This window comes from Archocentrus centrarchus, chromosome 17 (assembly GCF_007364275.1).
Source record: "Archocentrus centrarchus isolate MPI-CPG fArcCen1 chromosome 17, fArcCen1, whole genome shotgun sequence".
In the NCBI taxonomy this organism is placed as follows: Eukaryota; Metazoa; Chordata; class Actinopteri; order Cichliformes; family Cichlidae; genus Archocentrus; species Archocentrus centrarchus.
The window spans coordinates 14,900,226-14,924,932 of record NC_044362.1 but is presented as its reverse complement, the minus strand read 5'-3'; the positions used below and the strand labels follow the sequence as shown (position 1 = coordinate 14,924,932).

The 24,707-nt window shown below is 41.9% G+C and overlaps 1 protein-coding gene across 1 annotated transcript in view; it reads right to left on the bottom strand.

The window, feature by feature from the left end:
• camsap2b (calmodulin regulated spectrin-associated protein family, member 2b) overlaps nucleotides 1–24,707 on the bottom strand; it is a 39,025-nt gene that overhangs the window by 12,875 nt on the left and 1,443 nt on the right. Inside the window, exons 2-4 of the mRNA XM_030751645.1 lie at nucleotides 17,455–17,714; nucleotides 8,459–8,638; nucleotides 4,025–4,111 (exon numbers count right to left, since the gene is read on the bottom strand). Of these exons, the coding sequence (XP_030607505.1) occupies nucleotides 4,025–4,111; nucleotides 8,459–8,638; nucleotides 17,455–17,714 (527 nt within the window). The remainder of the gene's footprint in view (nucleotides 1–4,024; nucleotides 4,112–8,458; nucleotides 8,639–17,454; nucleotides 17,715–24,707) is intronic.

Below are 24,707 nucleotides of genomic sequence, written 5' to 3'. Positions count from 1 at the left end.
CTTATGTCTTTAATTGTTTTTCCTATATTTTTTCTATGCTCAATTTCTTGTGATGCAGCTGCATTCTGATGCTGTGTGTATGTATACCTGTTCATTTTTTAAATGAAGTTTGACTGCAGAAAAAAAAAAATCCCTACAGGTGCTCAGCCAGCATGGGACCATAAGCACAAGGAAACTAAAATAAAATTACAGCTCTAGCAGTGAAACAAATTTTCAGATTATAACTTAACACAAATAATCACCAACAACTATTTGTATGCAGAACTGCAAGTTCAAGCTACTTTGAGCTGTGCATCTGTAGCCAAACATAGTCAGTTTGGACCAATCAGCATCCTCTGAGAAGCTACAATAAGGTCACAGCTATGGCTGTGTTTTAGCTGTGACGTAAGACAGATTGTTCAATTTCTAAAGTGAGTGCCTGCAAATGCCAGTTTTGCACAATTATTGTTCATCCAATCAACAGCAGAGTAATTTTTTAACAGTTTACCAATTTTAAAATAGTTAAATATATATATATATTTTTTAAGAAGGCCTTCCCTCATGCTTCCAAGTAACAAACCAGCTTGTGTCAATACTATATGACCCTAATTCATCCATCCAGAAGAATTAGGGTAATTTTTACAGTAATGTTTAGCCTCTAACTGTCGTATAAGGAGCAGTTTAAATGCAGCTAAATCATCAAAATAAACAGTCTTTCCCCTTAATCAATGAACCTACTGTTTCTGTCTCTTAACATACTGTAATTAAATTAATGTAATTGACATTTACTTCTACACAAGGCTAATTTTTAATGAGATGATGTAATCATAATGTGCAGTATACATAACCAGACCATTCTGTTTAATAAATAGAAACAATGAGCACCGCTAAAGCTGCAAATACTACACAGCAAAATCTTTAGAAACATAAGGCTGAGGTTTAGGCCTGTGGATTTAGTAACTACAGTCTAATATTCAGATATGTTTACTGTCTTAGTTTAGCTCAGTTTCATTTGCAAAATATTTCTAAACACAATGTCCAGAGAGCTAATAGGAATAACAGATTTTGGCACTAGAAGGCAATTCTGACCTGAAGATTGTGCTATATTAAATTTTCCCCTATCATAAAAGTCAGCGAGTTAGACTGAGGACCACGAATGAATTTGACAAACTCATAAATAAAATCATACAAAACTGCTGATTTCACATACTAGTCCAGGTGTGTTCAAACAGGAGTTTCAGCTTCATGTTTGTCTTTTCAGTTAACGGTTGTGTAAATGTGTACGGGCCTGTTCCAAAGTCAGATCGGCACCTAAAGGCTAATCCCTCATTTCTTGGCCTCTTTTGAAAGGTTATTGAAATACGTTGCAAACCAATAAGCACTCAAAACTTGGAGCTAAAAAAAAAAAACAAAAAAACAAAACACCTTTACAGAGCCACAATTATAACCTATTTTTCTATAACTAAGATCCTGAGTCTTGACATAGTGTTTTTCTGACTTTCAGCTCAGTGATATGATTAAGACACTCTCGGGCCACAGAAAGAAATGCTGAGTACTTGGTCATAAGACTATAGTTAAAGACTTTTCACACCATCCCAGAATAGACAAGACTCACTGAGAAGTGTCTTGTGCTCATCCTCTTGTGTGAGCGTGTGTTTGTAGCGGCGTGTGTGTACATGTAAAATTGTGCATCCTGATCAGTGAATAGACTTCTGTCTAGCCTGACACGGCAAAGAAGGAGCTGTGTGACGGAGCATCGAGGAAAGCAGCTGACTGACTCTGAGCATCCAGCCATTTCTTAAAGTCTTTAAAAGACTGTCTTCATCCTTGTTATAACTTGTTTCTTCTGACAAAGCCCGGGATAGGTCACACACCCCGTGTGTGTGCGTTACCACAGAGCAATCGCAGATAGGCACTGATCTCTCTTCACTATACTAACACAAAATAGACAGTAAGCAATAGAAAATGAGCCAAGAAACTCCCACAGCAGATAAAAGCTCTCTTCTGACTGATTTAACCACTCGTGACGTCCTGCAGCTCTTTGAAGAGCGAGTTACTTCTGGGAACACGCTCACCGTGACACTGTGCATGGATTTTATAACCTGCTGCTTGTAACAGGTTAATCCATGACAACATGCGTTTTCAGCTGTGCCTGCAGTGTGACTTGGTGGAAGTCTGTCAGTCTGTCCACCAGACTGAAACAAGCACTAGGTGCACTGCACATTCATGAGGAGGAATCCAGCTGACTCTGCTGAAGCCCTGACTTTTTGTGTACTGCCATAATCAGGTTCATATTTGTGGTAATGTCTCCAAAAAAATTGCATGTTTCTCTCAGACTGAATTTACTTTGGTGAGGAGATATTACTCGGGCTGTTGAACAAACCTGGGAGCGTGTCTTCCACACAGGAAGTGATTTGCTCTTATGTATTGACCACTCACGTGTGAATCGGCAGTTTCACTGGTACTGCTTGCTTCAAAGTTGGGAAAAGTGTAACTCGGGACGTGCTCACTTCGCATTACCAGCAGTTATTTTGTCAATCATTCTACGCTCTCTGTTCGCCACATTGTTGCTACTCACTTCCTGTGTGGGTGCCTCTTTAAATTCGCTGCATGAGAGAGGTGAATCCTCCAGTGTGTATCTGTTATTTGGGCTAACTATTTAGTATTTTGGGTATCTGTCAGTTTGCCACTTTGTCCAAGCTGAAAAATCTCTATGGTTGGACTGCTAGAAAAACAAATTTCTCTTTTCCCAGAGGATGTTTCCTACTGACTTAGGAGGTCCCCGGACTTTTCTCTGATATCATCATCAGCTCAAATTTAAATTTTGGTTTCTGACCAAAACCGATACAACTAATACAATCTTATTCCTCACAGAGGTGCACAGGCTAGCCCCTTAAAGACAGCTGATGCTATCTTTGAAATGACACACTTTCACTCCATTCAATCAGTGTTTACGTCGTTGAGTTGACATTGAATGTAGGGAGTATAGCTAATCATTTCCACCAGAGACTGAGATTTTTTTCCCCCTGAATGTACTCCACCTTAGTGAGATAAAAATCTTTTTTTTTTTTTTCCCCATTTTTAAACCTTCGCCATCTTGTCCCCGTTTTGGAACTCAAAGCACTGTAGTATAGCTTCACGGTTAGGCGAGTAGCAGAGGATGGCCTCTGACTGCTGTGTTTGTGCCAGTAGACTGGCTCGAAGTGTTACATAACTGCAAGGCCTGCAGGATGACACTGTCTTTCTGTCACTGCCTCCCTTTTGCTACAGCTGACAAAGTTCCTGAGTGTCCCTCTCCATGTCTCTCACTGTGGTGTCATTTCTCCCTTCCCTCTATCTCTGATTATCCCTCCTCACTTTTCTTCCTCCCCGTCTGTCACCCTTTCTCTCCTTGGCTTCCCCGCACATTTCTTTGTCTCCTTTAACAGCAGTGTGGCAACTCTTGCCAACATTTCTCTGCAGCTGGTCTGAGACTGAGCTCATCTGTTCCTCTGATTCACAGAGCCCTGTGTACTGAGCTGTACTGTATGTGTGTGCATATGTGTGGGTCTGCAAGTGTCTCATGTGTATTCGTATACATTTAAAATCCAATAATATGAACTTGATGATTTAATTCAAAAACAGATTAAAACAAATAAAAAAAAAAAAAAAAGTCTGCTTTTCTTCTATTTTACTTGCAGTCTTTGCATCATTGCCTCAAGTTTTCTCATTTCATTTGTTGCTGGATGTTAGATGAGAAGAGCTACACAACTCTCTGTGTAAAGTATAGAGTTGGAGCTACGATTAAAAGTGACAAACTGTTGTTTTACAAGATATCAGAGTTAATTTGTGAGTTTTATTTACAAGGTCCTGATAAAAAAAAAAAAAAGAGCTAGCAGGCTAACAGGCTCCCCTTGTTTGCAGCTCTAATGACTATAGTTTTATAGTACAAACATAAGAGTAGCATTTTTCTAACTCTCAGCAACAAGGTGAAGAACCTTTCAACATCCCGTTATTTGTGTCATTCATGGCAGACTTTTATTTTGGTGTATGCGTGCATTCTTACTTTATGTGCTGCGGAGTTTGACTCCTGGAGGGAAGTCTCTCTCAACTTCTGCTCCTCTACCAGGATGTCCCTCAGGTGTTCATTCACCTTGAGAGAAAGAGAAGAGCCGCAGAGAGAGAACGAGAGAAGGTATGAGCTCAAATTTCACACAAGCATCTGGTGCACTCTGAAAGTGAATAGTGAGTCTGTGCTGAAGACCAGAGAAACCTGGCTGTGAGAGCAAGAAGGCATCAAAGAAAAGCTTTTCACCATCACCTCTAGCCATTAACTACTGAGGCTAAACACGAATGTAACATAATATGAGGAACTCAGCGGACTTCCGATGCAAGCGCCGTGTAAAAAACACGTCAAGACTTTACTCAAAGTCTTTTTTCCCCTTATAAAAGTATAGTTTTGCTATTTTCAGAGGGTTTGCCCAAGCACTGATGCAACCCCGACCGAGGATACACAAGGTCACATCAGCCAGTCCCCGTCACTGCGTGCCATGCCTCGAGGGCTACACAGAGAGACAATCTCCCATGTTTTTAAAGTGTGTGTCTGAAAATAAATGCTGCAAGTGTGCATCTTTCTGCCTTTGGCCTTGAAGCAGACAGCACACGAGTTCTTTCAGAATGGATTACAGCTGATCAGAAGAAATGCTGAGGATTGTTTCAGTATTCAAGGAAAAAGAAAATCCATCTTTAGAGGATGGTTTCAGGTCTCCTCAAACACTTCATCAAGGGCGGTAGTAAAAGCCACTTCACGTGACTAAGCAATCTTTAAATCAAATAATGCTGCAACAACAGAGACCAAACTACTGTCATCTTGAAGTTTAAAGGCCTGTTTTACAGAAAGCAAAGTTTTAATGGATTGTTTTTATATGCACTGTAAATACTGAGAGTCTAGTCTCAAATGCTTAATCCAAGGAAAAATACACACAGGGTCTCATTGTTGCACTCTAAAATGTCTCAACCACGTGTAAAGTACACAGTGCTAACTGTTGATGGAGTATCCCAGTTATTTGAGGAGCTGAAGACCCATTTGATTAAATATATTTTTGATATATGATGTTCCAAAGCAATGAGAAATCCTTAGTGTTAGTGCGTCCCGCAGCTAATGCTGATGTTACCATTAGCTTTGATTGTCTCTCCACAGGCCAGAGCCATCCTGAAATTGCAATGCTGAGAGAAACTGTGACAGAGATTAGACGTGGTAGGTAAATGGACTGGCACTTATTAGTGCTTTTCTATTCAAACTGAGCATTCAAAAATGCTTTCACTACAAGCTTCATTCACACACATACATAAAGCTCTTTAATTCTATGCCTTAAGTGCTTTCTATCATGCACACAGACACACTCCAATGGCTACATCGGGAGCAATTTAGGGTGCAGTTTTCTTGCCCAATGATACTTTATGTAGACTGCAGCCTCTGATTGTGCAAACTGCCTTTTGCATTCTAAGCTCAGCCTCCATTTTTTTTTTTAGAATTATTTGATGACACATGTAAATGGTCATAATTCAAGTAATTTTGAAAATGGTAACACTGTTTCATGAATTAGTGTGCATTTCATAACGCTGCATCTTCTGCTTAACACTCTTCTGTTCTGGTCAGGTTTTGGTTCAGATCTGTATCAGCCTGTTGGAGCATGTGTAAAACCAGGGGGTCTTGCATGGCAGAATGAATGATCCATCTGGTGGTTTAACCTCAAAAAAAAAAAAAAAAGAACGAAAAAAACTCACTGGAATCTACAATAGCAGGTAGATGAAAATGTAAAAGTAAAGTAAAGACAGGAGAAGAACACCCTTCAGCCATGTTATGGGTGTTGATGTTGCATAGTTTTTACCACCAGAGGGCGCACTGCAGTTTCCCCTGTTGGCAACACATTGAAATGCCACAAATAAAAACAACCAGCAGATCTGAACAGTTGGGCAGAGTGTAAGTAAATAAACAACTACACAAACAAATGTTAGGTAAATCTGTTTATGTTTTGTGTGACTGAAAGAAAAAAAAAACATCAGGCGAAATTTTGGAATATTAGATTGTTAAATCATCGAATATCAGTATTGATACTGGTCTAAAAAGGTTGTATCGGTCAGGCTCTAGCTGAACCACATGAGACTACTATCAAATTGTTCAAAAATACTGACTGTATATAGAAGATGAAAAGTGAAGCCAACGTGAAAGTGCTTTAGACCTGTATTCTTTTAGTGGTCAGCAAGTGGAGACTCTGGCTGCAAAATGATATTGGTTGTATGGAAATCTCCCCTGTGACTTCAGGCGATAGTTTCCTGTGAGCTCATAGTGTCAACTGCTACTTGTAAGACTCACTGAATACAACAAAGCTCATTTTATAAATTATGGCTGGGATTAATTCGAAAGAGGAAAACAAAGCAGAAAGAAATGACTACTCTATGATCCACCAATCGCTCATCACACCTGATTTTAAAATACCAAGGTGACAAGGGTGAAAATGCTTAACTTGAGACTTCACAGGGGGACTTGCTAACCACCATCACAGTGGCTGTGTCAGTCTTTTATATACAGTCTACAAGGTTAGACTTTACAGCCTTTAAAGCCCAACTGAGGTCAGACTTTATTCTTCCCAATCCTGCTTTAGCAGAGTTTGGTAATCTCTCTGCCATTATTACATGTGCACTGAGCCATTTTCCATCTTCTTCTCTTACAAATATATTAGATTCTGTACCAGCAGTGGAGGAACTGAGAGCTGATACAAGTGTCTACTAAATCCAGAGCAAACAAAGAATGTAGAGTGGAATATTAAAAAGCCATCTTTGTAAAAGGCTTAAGGATCCATACAGTTGTTGGAGACAGCCAGAGGTGGCAAAAGTACTGACATTCTGTACTTAAGTAGAAGTACAAGTACTTATGTTAAAAAATACTTTAGTAAAAGTTGAAGTACTGGTTCAACTTCTCTACTTAAGTAAAAGTAAAAAGTACAGGCTCTGAAATGTACTCAAAGTACGAAAGTAAAAGTAGTTCTTTGGAGGATGTTTCTACAAGCTATTTTTGTGTAAAACTAACCGAACCTTATTATATATTATTGTAATAATATAAAATAATACATGAGAATACAAACGTTATTCCAATCTAAATTTTAATCCTAATGAATGTACTCAGCTTGAATCTGTTATGTAGGACACAAACTGTGAAAGGGAATTTAAACACAGCTCTGTTCTCTGTGTCCTCCATAGTAGAGGGTGACTGTGCCTCCACCTAAACACAAACATGAGGATACTCAGGGGTTACAGTGGGATTCAGGTGGAGGAACCCTAAGATCAGCTGTAGTGGTTCTGCATGGGGAGAAGAATCACAACTTTCTATTGTGAGCTGCAGTAAATGATGTTGGTGTGCAGGCTGTGATCAGCTGCCTGCTGCTGCTGCTCTGAGGTTTACTGCTCTGTGTGGATGAACTGAACTTACAAAGATGTAACCCAGTATTTCACAGCTATCTGCTGATCTCCATCCCCTACACTGACAGCATACAGGCTGTAGAAATGTTGGACTCAGTGAATGAATCTCAGCATCAGCAGCTTTGATTCAAACTCATCTCTGCTGCACTGATGTAACCTGTAACTCTGACCATGAACACAAACACTGTGCTCCAGTCCAACACAGAGCTTTACTGTAAATACAGTACAACAAGCTAACCTAAACTGCAGTATTTTCATAGAATCTTTGAATTACACGACGTCAGCATACTTCAGTTTATTTTCCAGTCCTTACCTTTAATTCTAACCTCTCTTCTTCCTCTCCTGTCCTCTTTCTCCATCTCTGAGTGAACTTCTCTCTCTTTGCTCTCCCTGAAATACAGCAGCTCTTCTTTTAGCTAGCAGACACACTGTGTGACAAACTGCACACACTTTGTGTGTTTGCTGATATTTGTTGAGCATTTAGAAATGCTGCATTTACCTGCCACACGTTACTTCCTTCGTGCTCGCTCCTCTTCAGTAGCGCTAGCTAAGCTGTTTATGTGCCGCAGCGCAACTTACGGACTCGGTCCGGCCCGCTGTAACCCCTGATTATAGCGCTATAAATGATACATTAATTATATGGGTTTGCGTATTTAATCCCTTTGTACGAGATAAGCCCCGATGATGGAGGATACGCCAGTACGATTGTCTCTTATGTGTTATTATTCCTCCGTTTAGGCTCAGATCGTTTGATGTTTGACGGCGCACTGACCGGAAATGCAAACTTCTCTCTGACGTGTTAAAAAGTAAAGAATCTGTTTGAAAATGCAAGAAGTAGAAAGTACAGATACTTGTGTAAAAATGTAGGGAGTAAAAGTAAAAAGTAGTCAGAAAAATAAATACTTAAGTAAAGTACAGATACCTGAAAAATCTACTTAAGTACAGTAACGAAGTATTTGTACTTCGTTACTTCCCACCTCTGGAGACAGCATATGTCCCTGTGGACAGTGGATGTGTGTACCTTGTTGATCCAGGTGGTGATTGCATCCTCTGTGTCATAAGGCAGCTCCTGGATGAGTCCGTCACTATTCGATGGTTCAGCTGTGGAGTACCTGTTGATGCAGGACATCACCCTCTCCACGCTCACCATCTCTACCGTGTACGCCATCATCAGGGTATCTATCAGCGCCAGGTGGGAACTCTGCACAAAAACACAGCAGCAACAGCCAGTTAACAAAGGTAAAATCAGCTAGTTTTTGAATACCTTTGATCTTTTTTCCCCAAGTTTTTCCCAAAAGCCTCAAACTGGGAATTTTTGAACTGCAAATAGGAAAAATTCACTAGAATTACCATAACATTTTTTTTTTATTTAAAAAAGAAAACTTGCAAGTAAATTGAGTAAATGGCACATCTGTTTTCAAAAATCCATCTCACTTTCACATAGTGTGTCAAACCAGACCAGGATGTTGCTCAGCTACCTTCTGATAACCATTTCTCCCCTCCCTCTTGCTTTAGGTCATTGAAAACTGCTTCACACTGTTAAAGATTGGCAAAAATACTTTTACAGCACACATTTTGCCCAATTTTGACTCATTCACTTTATGTGAGTGGTTGTAAAAACCATTAAAGCCTACACAAAGCTTGACATTCTCCTGGCCTTTCTAATCCCATTCCAGGCCGGTCAGACCAACAGACCTCCCCTTCCGTTTCCTGTCACACTACAGTCCAAAACATTGACACTGTGTGTGTGTGTGTGTGTGTGTGTGTGTGTGTGTGTGTGTGTGTGTGTGTGTGTGTGGTGTGAGTGAGTGAGTGAGAGAAAGAGACCATATTTGCTTGTTGCTTGCCTCAGCATTGCTCTGTGTGTCCAGCCTAACTGAATAAACATCTAAAATCTGATGCTCCATGATCCAGGTGACTCAGACTGAGAAAAACAAGCAGTGAGGCATTGTGAATAGCACAGGGCTCTATTCATAACCACAGAGCTCCATGCAGCAGCCAGTGTGACCAAGTCTTTTCCAAAGAAACAAACCCCTGCTTCAGTGCTATGGCTTTATACTGCCATGGGTGCTCAGTGTCATCATCGCATGTTGTACTGCCAGTCTAAACATGCAGAGAGTGTGCAGGATTGAAATGACTTCTGGAAACAAAGACCTCATGGAAAAAAGTGCTGCGATGCTTTGATCAACTGTACCTGATGTCAGTAACTGCTACTGCATGCTTAAAATCAAGGTAATAACACACATTAAATACTTTTATGTAGACCGAGTGCTCACAATCATCCATTATCAGCAACGTGTCTGTGTAGATTCTCAGTTATCCAGGTCAAAGTAGTCTCTGGAGCTTGAAAAAGGCGACTGGACTTCTTTTTGTTTCTTGAAGACGTTTCACCTCTCATCCGAAAGGCTTCTTCAGTTCTCAACCAAATGGTGGAGAGAGCCCAGGTATTTAAACCCCTGTGGGCGTAGTCCCCTGGAGGTGGTTAGGACCCTCTATTGATCATGTGCTTGACCACATGTGGCCCAGGTGTGAAGGGGGCGTGGGTCATATTTAATCAGTGGGTTCAGTTGAAACCAATTTAGGACTCCGCTCCATTGTTTCCTGTGGCCTATTGAGGTCACTGGAACAAAGGTGTGAATGGGGGTTGAGACGTCTGGGAAGGGAGCTCAGGACAGCACTGTAAGCGGGGGAAAGTTGGTGACGTAATCCACCTCCTCTGTTCAATGATGGTTGTTCACAGTGGACATAGATGGCTTCTTTCACTCCTCTTTCAAACCATCTGTTTTCCCTGTCCAAAATGTGGACATTGGCATCCTCAAAAAGAGTGCCCTTTTCCTTCAGATGCAGATGTACTGCTGAATCTTGTCCCTGTCGAGGTGGCTCTTCTATGTTGTGCCCTTCGTTTGTGAAGAGGCTGTTGGTTTCACCAATGTAGAGGTCCGAGCCTCTTCACTGCACTGCCTGAACAGCATACACTACATCGCTGATCTTGTGTTTGGCGGGTTTGTCCTTGGATGAACCAGTTTTTGTCTTAGGGTGTGACTTGGTTTGAAGTATACTGAGATGTCATGCTTGGCATGCACATGATCAATAGAGGGGTCATAACCACCTCCAGGGGACTACGCCACAGGGTTTTAAATACCTGGGTCTCTCCACCCATTTGGTTGAGACTGAAGAAGCCTTTCGGATGAGAGGTGAAACGTCTTCAAGAAACAAAAGAAGTCCAGTCGCCTTTTTCAAGCTCCAGAGACCATTATCAGCAACGTAGTCAGTTAATTAATTATTGGTTAATATGAATCCAAACCCCTAACCAACCAGATCAAAAACAAAAGCTATGCAAAATAAACACAAAATAGACCCATCATCGATGGTAATATCCTCCTACAATTAATTAAAATATAAAATAAACACAGAAGTCAGGATAGCATTACAGCCCCCTTCATAATAGAAAGTCCTTCAGCAAACATCTTATTACGTTCTGCAAACCATTTTTGCTCTAATTTGAAGGTCTTGCCCTGAACTATTATCCAAGTACTTACCCCTGGGTTAGTAAAGATCTAATCCATATCAGAACAAATCAGAACAATTTTAAGCATGCTGTAAGAGATTGATATTCTGTGATTATCTTTAACATTTCTACAAATTCTTTTTGGTAACCACATCCAAGAACAGACATAAAAAGTTTCAATGGTAAACAAATAACAGAAAGTACATACCGCATGCTTGTAAAAGGTTTATACTACATAATGTCTTTCTATTTATATAATCTATAACAATGCACCCATACTACACAATCTGCTCATATCAATGCATTATGTATAACATCACTATAATCATAAGGCAGCCATGTACAAAATTTAATGCAACCATGTTGTTTACATTTGAGCAATACTGCTGAGCAGTAGGTATGGCTTTAATATTGCTCAGTGATGAGTCATAGTCTGTAGTATTTATGGCTGTGAGTCATCCCTGACCAACATGTTAGACAATGCTCAGCCAATCAGAAGTTAGCATCACAGGCTAATCAATAAGGCCGCAGCCTAAAACTGATGTTACTATAAATAGACTGTCTCTTTAACTAGAAATTCCCTCCAGATTCCCCAGTTTCTCACTAGCTACTGCCAGCTATTCAGTGACCTAGGTCAGTTGCCAGATATGGGGGAATCCCCACTTTCTCCATTTCAGTCAATAATGGTCAAGTAGGTATAGCCAATCACACAGAACAATATGTGACCCGATCAGGCTAAAGGAGCTGGAACCAGTGCGATATTGCAGGTCATTTCAAGGATGTTCTCAACAAAGGAGAGATCGCTCACATGTTTTGAGCGCTATTATTGGTTACCAGTGATGTCATCATTAAAATTACTTTGCATATTAAATATGCAAAGTAGTAGCCAATCATAGTACACAGAATGCTATGATTGGAAATGACCCACAATGACACGAAGTCCCTGCGGCTTCTGACTCCTTTGCCAGATGGGGTCAGCTCATCTTGTCCTTTTGGAGTCTATAGACCGTAAAGGTAAAACTTCGGACAGATGCCGGGAGGGACAGACAGACGGTATGATGACAATATTCTCCCACTTTACTTTGCGTGGGAAGATAAAAATAGGAAAAGGCAGCAGGTTCTTATACTTGGCATAATGTGACAAACATCAGTAAGGTAATTTTTGATATTATGATCAGTTTTTCATCTCTTTGTTTGAGCACTGGATGTGAAGAAAATTCAGGTTATCAGATAAACAAATACGTTGTGCAAGCTGGTGTGTCTGAGGATGGTGGTTGAGGTATGTTACACTGAATGCTAGACCTGTAGCGCATTTCATGGATGCCCAGGATTGTTTGGACAGCTACTTGAATTATGATTCTTATTAAACTATTGAACTGTGTATAAAAAATGTCTGCAGACACTGTTCAATCCCTGCAGCATCAGGATATTGCCAGATATTTGACATTGTGTGCATTCTCCTCCAGAGGTACTGCAGGACGTCTGGCTGACAGCTGGACAGACTCAGAGAGAGAGAGGGAGGCCAAGCAGCTTAGACTGAAGCCAAAGAGTCAAATAACGTTATTAATGTAAATGAAAACTCCCCTAGCTTTTTCTGTGATTGAAGCTTTTCTTCAGTCATTTACATAAAACTCCTAAATCTTTAATATTTGTAGAGGCTTGTGTAGGTGTGTGCAGCCTGTGAGTGTGTGTGTGTGTGTGTGTGCATGCCTGTGAGTGTGTGTGTGTGTAGAGCTCTGCACAGAGAAGCTACATGAATTTAAATCATAGTGACAAATCAGTTGTGTTCATTTTTTAATAAGGACGCTCTTACATTGGTGTGTTTTAAAACAGGAAAAAATACACTGAGCACAACCATTGTATTTTTCATATATTTGCTGAATAGTAGTTACAGCACATAAATCTCTACAACCAACAAACTGTTGGGGTTGATTACAAAAACCCCCAAAAAAACATAACATGCCATTTAGTAGATTTGGTAGGTGCTGGTAGGGGAAAACAAAGCAGTAGCTGCAGCTCTCTGTTTATGTTAAGCTAAGATTGGCCACACTGAAACAATACTCCGGTCTATGCAGAGAAACAGAATGCCATTAAGTTCCTCCCACCATGGAAGGGAAAAAATTAACAGTATGCCACAGACCAGCACTCGAGAACGTCAATGACGTGGTAGCTCATCTGGCTTACAGTCCATCACAATTCACAGGTTATTGCCAGTAAAATAATACATCTGACCTTAACCTTGACCCTGAGCACAATTAGGGCAATAACTTTTTGCAAGTTTCACTGAAATCTGACCAGTGCTCTATGGAAGGGCCACCTACAGCCCACTTTGATCTTAAAGTGGGGTGGACCAGTGATATTAGCTTTCTAACAGCTTTATACAAAGTGAATATTTAGTATACATAATATGATAAAATACATTCATATTTTTATCAGGCTAAATGCATTTTGTTAGCATTCAACCCTTCGTTTGCATAACACAGAGTTGACCTTTTCCCCCTCCAGTGGCCATGGTTTTTGGAGTCTTTACAGTATGCATAGCAGTACCAGCATAGACCCATACAGGCACATTCCTGGCAGATTAGATGAAGGGCAATTTCTGCTGATTATCCTGCACTCTGAGAGATGAACGATAGTAGCTGCTGCCTTGGTAACTTTCCAGACTTGTAAAATCCTGAGTTGCATTCAGTAAACTTGTGCAGTGTTTTGACATTCACTTCAAATGAAGGCTCTGGAACTCAAACTGGACTAGAGTGTATCTGACACAATGTGCGCGCACCTAAACAGCCACTTAATATTGCTTTTTTGGTCTGAGTGCCCACTAATGCTGAAAGAATCACTGCAGGGCTATCATACTATGCCTTAATAAAAATAGTCTACATGCTTAAAGCTTGTGCAGATTGTACCTTGCATTGGTTTAATTATTGCACTCTGTGACATTACAGTTTGGGTTTACATGCACAGACCTCGCCTATGTGCATGTATGTTGGAGTAATGAGAATGTACATATGGGTGTGAGAAAAGGACAGTTTTCAGAGTCACTGCGTTCATATCTACAGTCAGATATCACAGGGGAAAAAAGACCTTACTGTTGATAATAAAACATGATTTTAAAAAGCCATGTGCTGCCTATTATGCCTTCACAAAGACCTTTGTGGTGTGTGTCTGTGCACAGAAAGCACTCATGGTGACAGACACGCCTTATAAGGCTGTGGAGATGGCAGACCCTGGTCATGAAAGAGCTGCAGTACACTTGTGCACACTTTCTAACAGGAGCATCAGTATTCTATCCCATGGCTGCATTGTGTGGTGTGTGTGTGTGTGTGTGTGTGTCCTTGATCAAGGCATCTATAGTAAAGCACAATACAGCTGAGCAAACAGGCAATCAAAGTAAGTCATTCTCCACAAACATCACAAGTGGCTGTTCAGCACGGGCCACATAAAATGCCCCACATTGTGCACTACAAGTGTCTTTACTGCACAACTTCACACCTACATGTCTGGCTCTATCAGATGCTGAGACTGATTAGCTGTGTCTTTCTCTCACATACATACATAAAATCTCCAAGTCTTCGTATTATTCAACAGACAGCTTTCTGATGAAGGGACCAGCCCATCTGCAGAGAAATTCAGTTACCGCCCGGGTGCTCTGTCTCTCGTCTGTCACTTTCTTGTGTCAGTGTTTTAACACTAAGAGCAAAAGAAAAAAAGCCAATGAGGAATGAGAAAGTAAAGCAGGTCTTGTACAGACCACTGGACATGTGAGAGCTCTATGGAGGTGCGAGTTTGAAGACGGCTAATAGGGGGCTCTAATTTGTGCACCAGACGTGCTTTGACTCAGTGTGAGCCCCACCCTCCACAGTGCTGCAGTAGTGCACATCATGTCTTCCTCCCTCCTTTCCTCTCCTTCAACCCTCCCTCTTCCCCTTGTATGCCGCTCTTCTCCTCCTCTGTCATGCCCCCCCCCCCCCCCCCCACCCCCCCCCCCCCCCCCCCCACCCCCCCCCCCACCCCCCCCCCCCCCCCCCCCCCCCCCCCCCCCCCCCCCCCCCCCCCCCCCCCCCCACCCCCCCCCCCCCCCCCCCCCCCCCCCCCCCCCCCCCCCCCCCCCCCCCCCCCCCCCCCCCCCCCCCCCCCCCCCCCCCCCCCCCCCCCCCCGCCTTTTTCTTTTAACCTCTCCTCTCCCTTCTCTCCAGATGGCCATATTAATATAGGGCCTTTTCCACACATACTCTGGCACACACGTCCTCATGACCGCCAAAGAGGCAATACCTCCTTTACATCTTTCCAAAAGCTCTTCCCCACTGCTAGACTTTCACTCTCACCCTTTTCTCTTGCTCCACTTTCCTGCTTTTCCTCCTGGACTGCAGCCAAATGGCAGCTGCCAAACTACATCTCCCCTACTTTTTCCTCCCTCTTTCTTTATATCCATTTGGTCTTTGACAGACCGCCATGCTCCCTCCTCCTCCCCTCTCCTCCTTCCTGACATGAGTTATTCTTCTGTAGCACAGCACTGAGAAAACCATGAGGTCATCATTTTCTCTGCAGATATACCATAACCCAAAATGAAAAGCCTCAACTCTAGTGTGACTGAAATTATCCCGCTGAGTCCATAAATACATACAGCCCCTGCTTTGCAGAGGCAGTCTAATGAAATCGCAAGGACACACGAGTAACCATAAGACCAGACAGATTAACTAATAGCCTGCCTGTGAGTTAGACAAATGAAGGTCAATGTGTTAGAGAGTCGATGGGCTACAGGCTCCATTTGTTTACTAACTGCCATAAATCACTTGAAGCACACAAAGACAGAGGCGTGCGGACACATGCTGGACTTAACATGCACTTTACAGGTGTGAAAGGACATGGGATGATTTATATACTGCACCAAAAACTCAGCTCATCACTCCAACCTTCAGGACAGCCTTCACTTACTCAGTCACTGATGAAGCAGTGAGTGCAATCAAACAGAGATGAAAAACACATATTGGCTTGCCAAACTTGAACTACCTCTTGGAACGGGAGATGAGGGCTAAAAAAAAAAAAAAATTACAGCTACAGTCGAGAAAAGACGCAGGGGCCAGGCAGGCTTGATGAAGTGTGCTAACTGCACCAAAATTCAGGAGATAATAATTTTTCTAGCCTCATTTCACACATAAAGTAGAATTAAAGCGAGGCAAAGGGAGAATGAGATAGACCTTGGTAAAAGGAGGGAAAAGAAGATCAAACAGAGAGAAAGACAGAAAGTAGTTGAGAGTGGCAGAGAGAGTGAGGGTAGATAGAAAAGGATGGAGAGAGGGAGGGAGGAGAAGGAAACGGTGCACTGCAATGCAGACACCTTTTGGCGTCAGCAGAAATGCCCGGTCTCCAGCCGTGCATGTGTTAGCAGTGTGTGTGGATCGCTGCACCAGACTCACCCTCCAATCAGAAATAAAACATAATATGCTATTTTATTGCTCTGTCATAGCCACTAAAAGGTGATAATATTCTTAGTGCTAAATATTATGCAATCAATCAGAAATCATCAACAGTTACTGTAATGTTTTAAGCCAACTGTCAATCAAAAAATGCCCCAAATTTGCTTCTTAGAGTGAGAAATTTCTGGCTTGGCTGTTTTATATGATTTGTAAACTGATTATCTTGGACAAAACAAGCAATAAGAAGACACCAATTAGAAAATAATAGAACTTGCTGTGTTTTTATTTTTTTATTTGCTACTTTCTGAAATTCTTTTGCATAATCTAGTAATGAGCAGATTACCCAGTAATGTCATGCTACTGCCCTATTATGCTTTCCATCAGGGCTTGAATGTAGTTCTGTTAGCATACTACTATATGTGTACTATCTCCTAGTGAGGTGATGTACGGCATGTTTGCTCTGGGCTCAGAGACTGAGCAGTGAGCAACAGTTGCTACAGGAAACCTATCATAGTGGTTGTTCTACTTGCAAGAGGACAGACCTTTGAGGACGTTTAACAGTACGACTCACACACGCTATTGTATAACCTACTTATTCCCCATGAGGGTGGCACACAGCCAAAGCACACAGTAACATCCACTGTCATATTAATGCAGGTACAATTATTTCTAATTGTGTAATCAATAAAGTTGCCAGTTGTTTGGATAATTGATGTTTAAAGCCGCACATTGCTGGTTCCAGTTTCTCAGTGAGGGTTTGCAGCCTTCTGTTTTGAATTGCTTTGGAAGGTTAGTCAGATACAGTATACCAAACAATCTGAATATATAATTCTTGGGGTCTGGGAAGAACATCGTTTCTTGGCTCTTTGAACATTTTTATAAACAATTAATTAAAATATGGGAATATATATCACTACAAACAAAGCATGATAATAAACTCACATGTTAGCAGTGAACACGTATAAATTTGCAGAGATTTAATCAATCAAATATCAAATCTGTAAATGATAAAAGTAGCAGAGAAATCCTCATGTTTAACCTACTTTTTCACTGGATTCAGTCATGCAATCTGCCAAATTCATTTCCACTCACCATGTGTATGGGTGTGCTGGTCAGATCCCTCTCTGTGACCAGTCTGTCCTGGTCAGTGACGTACAAACCTTTCTGGGCCAGGGCCTGAATGACAGCGTTGTGTCCCAGTAAAGGTTTGACAGCATCACTGCGGAGGATCAGGCTTCCTGCCCGGCAGTAGAGCTCTGCAGACTGAAGCAGGCAGGCAACCGGAGGCTTCAGGTGCTCCTGGTTGTACTGGTCCCTGTAGAAAGGCTCAGCCAGCTCCTCTGGTACTGCGTCTGAGGGGAAATACAGATACAGAAAATGAGACAGGTCAAAGTTAGCAACCTCCTGGGACAACCTGCAGTTTCTCCAGTGGCCACGTGAGGCCATTCTGCTTCACAGCAGAAATAAATGTTCACAAAAGACAGTTTTGGTCTCCACAGCTAATTTCCCCCTTCATGATAACTGTACTGTTACCCATTTAAATTATATTAAGCTATGCATAATTAAAGCCACAGCCACCTACAGTGACAGGTGGGTGTGGACACAGGTGACTGGAGCTGTCTGTCTGTCTGCTAATTATCTCACTGAACAGGACCTTTCTACTCAGTTTGTGCTGTGAACACTGCCTCACAAATTATATAGCATGCTAACAGACCATTCAGGACATCTGTGCTCCAAGTTTTTTGTTTGTTTTTATCGAATACCTAGTAGCTAGTTAGCAGGTATCTGTGTCTGTGTGATGCATCCATACAGTCTATATGGATGCACCTTGATAACCAAAGAAAAACCAAGGCAATAATGGCCATAATGCCACACTCACTGTGGTGGCCGCATTGACACTCAACTCCAGTTTCATTATGTACACCTATCCAACTGCTTTTTAATGCAAATATCTATTCAGCCAATCACATCAGCAACAGTAACTCAAATAACCACTTGTTACAACCAAGGTATGCAGAAAAGCATCTCTGAAAACACAATACATCAAACCCTGAAGTAGATATTCAACAGCAGTAGAAGACCACATCAGGGGCCAGTCCTATCAAAAAAAAAAAAAAAAAATCAGGAAACTGAGGCTGAAGTTTGAACATATTTCCCAAAATTGGACAACAGAAGACTAGAAAATTAGTGCCTGGTCTGATGAGTCTTGATTTCTTCGCAAGATTTGGATGGCAGGGTTAGAATTTGGCATAAACAACATGAAAGCATGGGTCAATCCGCTCTTGTATCAACGGCTCAAGCTGCTTGTGGTGGTGGTGTAAATGACTATCATTTAAATGTCACAGCCTACCTGAGTAATTTTGCTACCTCATCCATCCCTTTATGACCACAGTGTACCCATCATCTGATGGCTGCTTCTAACAGGATAATGCACCATGTCACAAAGCTCAAATCATGTCAAACTGCTTTCTTGAACATGACAATGACCTCACTGTACTCAAATGACCTCCACAGTCACCATATCTCAGTCCACTTGAGCACCTTTGGAATGTGGCGGAACGGGAGAGTCTCATCATGGACGTGAAGCCAGTGAATCTGCAGCAACTGCGCGATGCTATTTTGTCAACATGGACCAAAAATCTCTGAGGAATGTTTCCTTTCACCTTGTTGAATCTGTGCCATGAAGCAGGGGATCCAACCCAGAACTAAGCAAGGTGTAACAAATAAGGTGTCCAGTGAGTGAAACTTTAATAAATCTTTTGACCAACACATATCATTTGGAGTTGAGGAAGACCTCTGTTTTGTGAGCTTCATCACTGGTAAGAAACCAGCATCAGCAGACAGTCAACAAACATGTATTTCAGGAGAAATATTGTATACTCATTTTAGAGGGGAATGGATTTGTGTAGGCCAGAAGACTTTGATACAGAGGGCATGGGCAGGTACTACTGCTTCTGTTACAGAAGATCCATGCAGTAAGAGACACTAAGCACAAAGTCAAGGTGTTTGTGTTGGTATCTGGCTGTAGCCTGTGTTAGTCTATGTTACAAGCACCTTCTGATCCTGCTACCTCATCCAGTAAAACTGATTTGAAGAAAACAGCTGAACAGAAATACACACACACACACACACACACGCACACACACACGCACACACACACAGCTTCTAGAACTTGCTCACTCCCCTTCATATCCTTTTCATCCTACTATACTGTTGTTAACCACAGGTTGTGACTCAAAGCTGAACTAGTCATTAATCTATCACTGAATGGCATACATACTGTGTATATGCACTTCCATCCCACAGGCATGACTTTCAGACAAGATGCTTGTAAAAGAATGTGTGTGTGTGACACACTTTTCCATGATTTGTGCTGCAGTATGAGTGTGTATTCCTGGTGTATAGGGTCATTTCCTCTCTGCTTGTATCTGAATCACCCTGAGGAAAACAAAGGACACTAAAGGAATCCATCTTAAAGGTACAGCTTTCCTCTTCAAAATAAGAAAAAGTACTGTAGCAGCAAAAAGCTTTACCAAACAACTTTAAAAAAAAAAAAAAAAAAAATCAAATATGTAAAACACAGCCCAGAAAAAAATCCATTAGGCTTGTGATCAAACCTCAGCAGTTTTCCAGTGGCTGTGGTTAGCACAGCCTCCCTGTGCTTCGACAGCGGGTGACGAAAAAGACATTTAAAGCAACAGGCAGATGTTAAACTGCTCTATAACAAGCCCTCCTGCATCCAGTCACAGCATTTAAAAATCGATCAAGCTTTTGTAAGAAAGTCTATAAAGGTGATTAGTAGAGATGAGCTTACATCACTGTGACTTTGGTGTCAGATATTTATAGTTTTGTTTAAAATGCTGAGTTCCCTCAGAGCTACAGGGATGTAGCCTTTCTTTCTGGATAATGGTGCTTTCTATGGACATTTTAAAATTCTAAAGAAATCAGATGACCTTTTACACTTAAAGGTTAATAAACTAATTCTAAAAGCAACTAGCTACAGCAGACTACAACAGGATAAAGAGCCCGTTTTTACAGAGTTCATGAAAACCTGCCTGGTCAAGTAAAAACGCTCTCCTTTGTGTTGGCCATCAAAGAGGAAACAGACAGGAAGTAGCTGCCACAGGAAGTTCAGGCATGGAGAAGACTGCTCCCCTGGAGACCCTGGGATTACAGCTCAGCATACACAACCTAACACTCAGCAGTGTTTATCTTTGCAGGCTTAAAGCTCTAGTTTTTTTTTTTTTTTTTTTTAATGGCTTCATTGGTTCTCGTGTCGTGCTCATCTTGATCATTTGAATCCCTTTAAACCTGCTGTCACAGATTTCTTTTTCCATTTGTGTGAAAACAACACTGACAACTTGTCTGAAACTGCTGCCCTCTGCTTAAGCTACCAGACACAGAGCACCATAAACACTCAAGTAGTGTTTCTGTCCATCTGGTGGATATAAGTAAATATAAATATTCATTCTCTCTTTTAGCTCTGTCTAAGGTCTCAACAACTCTTAAATACACAGTCCCCCAAAAATTAAAGGAACATGTTGAAAACACATTGGATATCAATGGGGGAAAAAATTATCCTGGATGTCTACACTGATATGGACTGGGTAATGTGTTAGGAACAAAAGGATGCCACATCATTTGATGGAAATGAAAATTATCAACTTACAGAAGGCTGAAGGGGTGGGGTAATTTGGACAAAATAGATGACAGATTTATGGCCCTTTGACAGCATGTAGTCCTTGTGATAGAGAACAAGTATGTGAAGTTTGATGGGTCTAGCTTCAACAGTATGCAGTGCAAGTTTTTGTGGAACAGATGCCAACATCAAGGATATGACAACAGCTCAACCTTTTCTTTGAAAAAGCTGAGTTAATGATGCGGCAGGCTAGTTAATTTAGCCAAAATTTCACTGCAGGAACTCAAAATGGTACTCAGTAGTTTGTATGGCCTCCACGTGCTTGTATGCATGCCTGACAAAGTCGGAGCCTCCTAACGAGACAACAGATGGTATCCTGGGGGATCTCCTCCCAGACCTGGACCAGGGCATCACTGAGCTCCTGGACAGACTGAGGTACAACCTGGTAGCAGTTCCTTCAATCCTCCAGGAACTGCCAGCATACTCTCACCACTTAAGGCCGGGCAGTGTTGTGCACCAGGAGGAACCCAGGAACCACTGCACCAGCGTAGGGTCTGACAGTGGGTCCAAGGATTTCATCCCGATACCTAACGGCAGTCAGGATGCTGCTGCCTAGCCTGTGGAGGTCTGTGTGTCCCAGCATGGATACCCCAGACCATCACTGACCCACCACCAAACCAGTCATGCTGAATGATGCTACAGGCAGGATAATGCTCTGCATGGCTTCTCCAGACCTTTTCACATCTGTCACATATGTTCAGGGTGAACCTGCTCTCATCTGTGAAAAGCACAGGGCACCAGTGATGCACCTGCCAATTCTGGTATTCTGTGGCAAATGCCAACTGGGCTCCACAGTGCCTGGCAGTGAGCACAGGGCCCACTAGAGGACAGCAGGCCCTCAGGCCACCCTCATGAAGTCTGTTTCTGATTGTTTGGTCAGAGACATTCAAACCAGTGGGCCGCTGTGGGTCATTTAATAGGGCTCTGGCAGTGCTCATCCTGTTCCTCCAGGGTCCAGGTATCGCCTCATGCTACCAGTAGTGACACTGACTCTAGCCAAATGCAAAACTAGTGAAAAAAACAGTCAGAAAAGATGAGGAGGGAAAAATCTCAGTGGCCTCCACCTGTAAAACCATTCCTGTTTTGGCAGTTGTCTATTTGTTGCTCTTCTAGTGCACCTGTTGTTAACTTCATTAACATCAAAGCAGCTAAAACTGATGAACAACCCCCTCTGCTACTTAACTGACCAGATCGATATCCCAGAGGTTTAACTGACTTGATGCTCATACTCTGATTAAAAAAGTGTTAATTTTCTGAGTAGTGTATTTTATCTTAATTGATGCACTATGTTCACCAGATAGCAGCTATTTGTGTCTGCCTGCTGTTTGGTGCAGAGCAGATACAGATAGTGTGCAGTGAGTTTTTAAAGGTTTCCCACCCCCACCCCACCCCCCAAAAAAAGAAAATCACTAATTCTAAACAGGATGTTGACACTGAAGCAAAAACAGTGAAAAAGCAGGCTGGAATGCTTTCATATTATGTTTCAGGTCATAATGATGGAATTGAAAGAAACCTGTGGTGATGATGGTTATCTGGGACCCACTGGTGGCACTTACCTTTGAATGGCAGCTCATATTAGTGCAATGGCAAGCTGTTTACAGGACATTTCAGTGTGTGCTGTCAAAGATGGAGTAAATAACTCACATCAGCTTATGTCAAAAAGAAATTAAGCTAAGACATTTTAATGGACCCAAATGCAGTTTGGCAAAGCTCATCAAGTTTCGGATGTAATAGCTGGTGGGTGCGTTTACACTGAACCACCTAAATAAGCTAAGCTAAAGGCCAGTAACAACCAATTACATGAGCCCCTAGAAAACCAAACCTGATGCAGCTCTGCTGACTCTTCTTCAAGACTTCTGCATTCATAATTCTATCAATTTTGACAAGATCCACAACACCACTGGCTGATCGCAGCGCCAAACCACAACAGAGCTCTCCTGTGTTTTACAGATGGCTGCAGACACTCGCTGTTGAACCTCTCGCCTGACCTCCTCCGTACCCGCCAACGACCATTTGAACCAAAAATTTCAAACTTGGATTCATTGCTCCACTTCAGTCCAGTTCTTGTGAAATTTGGCATACCTCAGCATTTTCTTCCTGTTTCCCCTCCTTAAGAATGGCTCCTTGAAATCTACCCTTCCATTAAAGCCATTTCTGATGAAGCTTCTGCAGACAGTGGGTGGATAAGCTAAAAGGCCACATTTATCTACTAGATCCTGTGTCAGGTTTTTGCTAAAATTTTAATCCAAACCATCCTTGAACGCACTTTTCTATTAACAGTTAGCACTGAAATTGTGCTGCGAAAAACTCAGGTGACCTTTGTTGTTTTAAGTTCATATGATGCCAACATGGAGCTCTCAATAGTGCGCTAACATTTATTTCACACCCACCAAATTTTATGTGCACTATCACACGTGCTGCTGCTGGTCTTTTTAGCTTATGTGCTAAATAGCATGCACATCCATTTCTCTGAAGTTGTGGCACAAACTTTAAACTGATGGGAACAGAGTTGTTCCCTTTTGAGCACCACCGGATTCAAACCATAGCTCATGTGTCCTATCTAGGCCAAACAGGACTCCGAGGACCGGTTATGAATTGGGCCACAGTTCTTACTGGTGCTGGGAGCTGAAACTGTGTCACCGGAGGCACGGGGGGAGGAAAAAAAAAAAAGCCAAGTGGCAGCAGCATGCTTTAACTGCCGCGGGTCTTGCAGAACCAAGCTTGGCCTGCTTGCATGCTACTATATTGCATGTCTCGCCACCATTTCATGCTCCCTGAGGTTGAAGAAACAGTCATGTACTGCTCACGCTGGAAGATCAGTGAGGGTGATTCAGAGGTCTGTCCTATTATCTCTCTTTTTCTAGGTTTGTCTGTCTGCGTGGTGTCCACTCAGACATTTAGAGAAGTGCACATGGAGGCTGTTAAAAGGTTTCATTAAGAGCCAGAGTGAACCTCTGGGCTCAGACGAGGCTGGAATTACTCAGTCTTTATGAGGCCAGAGTTACTTCACGGAGGACAAGAGACAGGCTAAAGCTGTGGTACACACATGCTGTCACATGTATGGAAAGATATCCACATGAAAATACCAGCATTACTACTGACAGAAAAAAAACTAAACCTAACAATGGTCTGCCTCTAAGCTGTTACACTATAAGCAGCTGTTAGACAGCACTCAGAGGGACTCATTTAGGAGAGCTGAAATCATCAGAAACTGTGTCTGTGCAGTGGTTTCCAACCTTTTTCCTCTTCCAGACTGCCACAGTCCTGTCAAATAAACTCAAGAACCACTTCATAACCACGACCCAATTTGTTCACATGTGTTCATTTTGTATTTATGCTTCTTATAATTAACCTTTATGCCCAAACTTGTTTGCATCCACTCAAATTGTAATAATTTGTCATCTCTGACACCCACGGCCACTGCACAAGTCCTCCCTTCAGGTAGTCGTCCGCATTGGTTTATCTCTGGTTTATCTGATACCCTGAATATTGATTTAAATAGGCTTCTTAAAACGTGATGAGCATTTTTAGCTATATCATACTATTTCAGAGAAGAAAAAAAACTTTATTCTAATCATTTCAGTTTTTTTTTTTTCCCCTGAGCACGTACGATGAACCTCATCTGTTTATAGCTTCTTGTTTGTGA